The sequence below is a fragment of the Chenopodium album genome, chromosome 23 (genome assembly GCF_948465745.1).
Source record: "Chenopodium album chromosome 23, dcCheAlbu1.1, whole genome shotgun sequence".
Taxonomy (NCBI): domain Eukaryota; kingdom Viridiplantae; phylum Streptophyta; class Magnoliopsida; order Caryophyllales; family Amaranthaceae; genus Chenopodium; species Chenopodium album.
Window position 1 is genome coordinate 23442189 of NC_137856.1, and position 6004 is coordinate 23448192.

Below are 6004 nucleotides of genomic sequence, written 5' to 3' on the forward strand. Positions count from 1 at the left end.
TTAATACTAACAACCTCATGGTGTTTGATCTGTATGTGACAGCTTAAATTCGGCTTCCACTCGTGTGTCATGGGTGAAGCAAAATATGTATATGGTAGAATAAGTATAATGTAATACAAATCCTTTTGCTTGTTTATCTTATTATTAATGAATCACATCATATCGAATATAAATATTCTAATCTAAATCTCATCTCGATCTCGTTTTCTTGTGTTAAAGGGTGGCTGTTCAAACTATTTGCAGTTATAGCACTCTACCACTTTATGCAATTGTGACACAGGTAAAAACAGAACAAATCAGTTACTCCATATTACTCGATATCAAGTTGTTCTAATTTCTAGTGTGTTACTGTTACTTAATTGTTATGTTATTTTGTTGAAGATGGGAAGTTCTTACAATGAGGCGGCAATGAAAAGGCATGGTTTTCTGAGGAACGAAACGCAACAACTTGAACTGAGATGACAATCAGCAGGGAGGATGATAACATTTCTGAAAGGATAAGAAAAGAACTAAACAATGTGTAGGAATGGGAGAAACATCAACTGGACTTTCTCTGCTTTTTTCCTTATCAATGTCATCACTCATCATAAAATCTAAGAGCAGCAGGGACCTTTTCAGTATAAGTGTGTGACCCAAGCATTGTCCCGGATTTTTACTAATAACAATACATATATACAGGTGATGCTAGCAATAGATTAATGGAGGATTATATAGTTGACAGCACGTACACTGTATAATAATTTGGAACATAAAGTTGAATATATCGAAAAGAGAATTTAAAGAGTCTTATTATGATTCTCTTTTGCTTTTGGATTGGATTTTTTTTATTCTCAATCTAAATATAAATTCGTGTATCTATGTGAATGGATAAACGGATAGAGCATGGTTTGTTGCTAACTTAGATGGCAAGAAGGGCAATTTTCATTCAATGAGGTTTGGCGTTTGGAACATCTATGATCTATCTACAACTGTATGCAGTGCTTTCTGGCCTCGCTGTCTATGAACTGTGCTAGCTGAAGTAGTTCAAGTAGAATCTAGGAATTTATCAAAAAAATCTAATTATGGTCAATCATACCTGGAGAAAAAACAATTACAAAGAAAGGTCTTCATCATTCTTCAGGTTTCAAACTATATATTAAACCACGATTATGAGGCACGTACCTATTATGATAAACTTTCGGTATAGAATAATGAACGAGGAATTGCTATAAAGGGCTGTCAATATACTTGTATATAGCAGACAAATTTGACTGCACTAAGAAGCCAGATAATCTGATGGTAGTTTAAGTTAGTTGGCCTTAATTATTTCAGTTATATTCTAATTTACATTTGACAATCTTAAGAAACTCATGAACTAAGTCAAGGACATGGCAAAGTAATTAATCACACGTTTATTTTAAAATCATATCTATGTCAACACTTTCCGAAACTATAGGAATAGACTATTACACACAGCATTCATTACAGGCTTTTAATCGCGAAAATAATTTCTGTGCATAATTCTTATTCATTCCAACATGTATAACATATAGTACAATATTACCTTAGTGTTAAACTTGGATGTAAAAACAATAGTACCTGTACTGTACTGCAGAGTGCAGACATCAATTGCGAAACATAGCCTTGCAAAGCCATTGAAATTTGATTGACTAACCTTCCAATGATTTCGATTCCATCTTACATAGAAAATATACTAGGAATGGTGGTTGCCTTTTCAATATTGCTAAAAACCCTTTGACAATTCTAAGGCTAGCTATACCATTATTAATTAATTACGAATACAGATGTGCAAGCACACTTTTTTTGTGACATATATTGTATAAAACCATTAAGGTTATCATAGGATAGATTACCGAAAAAGTTGGGAAGAGTGACTGCACAATAACTAGGTAGGAAAGGATGGCCGGAGGAGGAGGACTACCCTATGAGTCTACACCGTCGTGGGTGATTGGCATAGTGGTGTTAGTTATTGTTGGCATTTCTTGGGTCATTGATAATATTCTTTGTTATCTTGGAAAGGCAAGTCTTTTTCCTCCCATCCCTAAACTGTTTTTTTTTTTTGTTTTTTTTTTTTTGGTGTTAAAAGAGCTGCAAAGGAAGTGATGTAGAAGAAATTTGATCTCAGGTCTCGAATACTACCCCTAAGACTTTAACCAACTAAGCTAGTTGACATGCATCCACTCTTGTTCCTTAATTGTAATTAGTCCCTAGAATTTTGTATCTCTCGAAACTAAAAACAGTATGTATGTTGGCTGTTGCAGATGCTGAAAAGCAAGAAACGAAAATCTCTCTATAAGGCCTTGCAAAAGATCAAAGAAGGTGATCAGATATTATAACCTGTACCTGCCATACCTTCTGTTACATTTTCGGCTTGTGTGTTGTGTCATAATGAAACTTCTGTTGCAGAGTTGATATTGTTGGGCTTTGTATCTCTGCTGCTTGCTGTTTTCCAAGATGACATTGCAAATAAGTGCATATCAGAACAATTGACCGAGAAGTGGATCCCTTGTCGCGATGACAAGTCAACCAGTAAAGCTACCTCTCATCTTCAGATTTCCAATGGAGGACGTCACCTCCTAGCTGAGGATACCTCTTCCTGCCCATCGGTACTCTTCGTGTCTTAAAGTTGTCTAGCTAAAATTAAATGCTTGAAACATAAACAAAATGAAACTACGTACATAGAAAATAATTGTAGAAACAAGGCTTTTGATGATCAATTTCACCATGTTTTCTGCAAAATTCATAGTTTGTTCTCATTTTTGATCCAACATTTATTCTCTTAGTGTCTTTAACATGAACTTGAGGAATTTCTTACATGAGTTACATCATTCTCTACTCGAGTAATCACCATATCACCCATATAATGCATGTAACCCTGCGCGTGCAGTGGGAATGTTAAGCATGAAACATTATAAAGTGTTTAGTTGTCTTAATGATTATAACAAACTAATGAATGCAACATAAATAATAAACATCATAAGTCAAACTTAATAAAAGTATATTCGCGGTTGGATCCCCTGCAATCTAATCATCCACATTTTGTTATTGTGTAGGGCAAGGTTCCTTTTGTATCTATTGGTGTTCTTCATGAACTCCATATCCTTATCTTTATATTAGCAATTGTTCATGTGGCGTGCTGTACATTGACGGTTCTCCTAGGAGAAGTGAAGGTAATTTCTATAACTTTAGACAGCTTTGTGAGCTCTAAAAACTCCTGCGAACTGATAAATCACTTGTGCTAAATTCTCCTCACACGCTACAGATAAGTCATTGGAAGAAGTGGGAGCGATCTATAAGGAAGAAGAATAAGAATGATGTCAATAATGGTAATTCCGATAAAAACCTATAGTGTCTACTTCCATTTTATGAAAATCAGTTAGGGATACATTTGAGGTTTTCAAACAATTTTATTTTTTAACTGCTAACATTCTATGATCACATATTATTGTAGATAACAACAGAGTCATACATGTCCGAAGCCTTACATTTATTAAGGAGCGGTACAAAGGTGATGATGCTAACAAACGACATTATGTGGTAAGTACTAATAGGATGGACTGATGTTAATACAGTTATAATTTCATGAAATTGTTGTTAAGAATTACAGGTATCGTTAAACCATCCTACACAAACTTAAATGGAGCAAAGCAATAAGAAATATGTTTTTAGTAATTTGTATATCCAATTATGAAACAATCTCTTAGCATTTATTTTTTCATTTTTTTTTCCCCTGAAATCACAATCTCTTAGCATGTTACTTCAAAGCAAGTTGCCTAGCAGCTTAACTATGGTACTCAAAATTTAACAAAAGCGACTTGGCCTTTGTAAAAATCATTAAACAGACTAGACAATCGATCTGCCAAACATTCAGAGCAGCCGTGATATCTATGAACATTATTACACACCATATGCATATGTTTAACCACAATAAACATAGGCTTAACCACATACATTAAAGATCCGAACTCTGTAGATCCCTTCACTTACTATAACTTTGGAATCATAACAAACCTGAAATATTCCAATATTCGATTTAATACATTGCAGACTGAGATAACACTAATGTCACAACTTTTGGCTCAGCTAAATCTCTCATCAGTCATCAAGTACTTGAAACATACATTATCATTTTTTTGAAACTAGTCCTTGTTAAAATTAAGTATAACCTGTTAAGAAAGATCTATTATACTTTTCAGGATTTCATATTTTTTCTTTCATCAGATTTCATTCTTCAAGCACCTAGCTGGGATACTAACAAAAGCAGATTACGCAGCAATGAGATTGGGCTTCACATTGGTAAATCATGTCTTTGCGCGATTAGTATCATATTCTGATGAAATAATCTTAACAAAAAGATTTATTTTGCCTTCTGCAGACACACTGTAACACGGATCAAAGATTTAACTTTCAAAAATACTTGGTGTATGCTTATGAACATGATTTTCAGAAAGTCGTTTCAATCAAGTAAAATCTCATTTCACATGGACTTCTGTAACATCTTACAAATATTGACTACAATCTTTACTGTCTCTAACATTTGCAAAAAAAATTATTGCAGCTGGTTCCTTTGGATATTCGTTGTTATTTCCTTTACACTCAATGTGGCAGGTAAACTGTGTCCAAAATAACACAAAAAACTCTGTAATTTACATTGAATTACTTAACTTAAAAATGGTGGCAACTAATTTATTACTTATACACACATAACACGTTAAGATTCATTGCAGGTTGGAACATATATTTCTGGATATCATTCGTCCCCTTGGTTGTAAGTACCTTAAAAGATAGTCATAGTTTTTACATTGCGAACTAGCTAGCAGTACATAACTGGTAACACTATGAGATGGATTTATACAGATTTGAGATATCAAAATTCATGTTTTTTAATAGGTCTTACTTATTGTTGGAACCAAACTAGAGCAAGTGATCACAGAGTTGGCAATCTATGTTGCTCAAAGACATACCGTGATTGTTGGAGGAGTACAAATTCAAACTTCAGATTCATTCTTTTGGTTCAGCCAACCAAAATATGTCCTCTTAATGATCCATATCATCCTTTTCTTTAACTCTTTTGGGATTGCAATTTTCTTCTGGACATGGGTTAGATCCTCCTACACTTTACCTACAGTTCTAAGTCTCAATTCTCAAATTACTAATTTTATAACTCATATAGACTGACAACATCTTGGTTCGTTGTTGATATGTATGTTACAGCTAAAGTTCGGTTTCCACTCGTGTGTCATGGGTGAAACTAAATTTGTGTATGCGCGAATTGTTATAATGTACATTACTTAAACTTTCTGATTACATTTAATTATGTTGGGGTTTAGGGTGTAACATAGTCTTATGAATTTTGTTTCTCATTTTTTTGAAGGGTGATTATACAAACTATATGCAGTTATAGCACTTTGCCACTTTATGCAATTGTGACACAGGTAATTGTTTTATGATCTTGCTCATTTTTTAAGAACAGAAAAAAGAATGCAATATAAACTATGTAATATGAAAGAAATGTCATAATATGTATGTTGTATTGTTCATATTGAAGATGGGAAATTCTTACAATAAAGAGGCAATGAAAAGGCTTAGCATCGAGTCTAGCAACCGCGTTACAAACGGCAGCAGTCCTGAAAGATCTGATACAGTTGTATCAGTTGAGATGGAACATCAGCTGGAAGGACAAGGAAGTATTCAGAGTGTTGAAGGAACAGAATACATAAGTCATAATTTAGCAAACCACTAATGTTCTGGATAACAAGAAAACATTGGGCAATTTCTAAGATAATAACTATTGGTTATCAAACCCTAGTTAATAACCGGTTGAGTGAGATCATGCATCATAGTATTTTTTAGTTGACATTGTTTTGACTTTGAAACATTTTTAGAAGTTCTACTTTAACAATCTTTCGTGAATTACTCCCATCAAATGTAATTGTGTAATATGTTTTTGGATTAATCTCAAGGTTTATTTTCATTTATTATATTTTTCAAACATATAATTTTA

General features: G+C 33.5%; 1 protein-coding gene and 1 long non-coding RNA gene across 2 annotated transcripts; both read left to right on the forward strand.

Annotated features, from left to right (window-relative positions):
- The first annotated feature begins 41 nt into the window (after positions 1-41).
- LOC145609407 (uncharacterized) lies at positions 42-787 on the forward strand. Its single transcript, XR_014106024.1, has 3 exons — positions 42-110; positions 220-280; positions 382-787. It is a non-coding gene; the product is annotated as an uncharacterized LOC145609407 (long non-coding RNA).
- A 1112-nt stretch (positions 788-1899) lies between these two features.
- Positions 1900-5743, forward strand: LOC145607154 (MLO-like protein 15). The gene is made up of 14 exons (XM_081662902.1): positions 1900-2019; positions 2262-2319; positions 2407-2606; positions 3054-3170; positions 3263-3326; positions 3464-3537; positions 4222-4296; positions 4376-4464; positions 4559-4608; positions 4728-4768; positions 4891-5100; positions 5215-5282; positions 5375-5435; positions 5549-5743. Exons 1-14 carry the CDS (start codon positions 1900-1902, stop codon positions 5741-5743), a joined length of 1422 nt encoding a protein of 473 aa, XP_081519028.1.
- Positions 5744-6004: the final 261 nt, after the last annotated feature.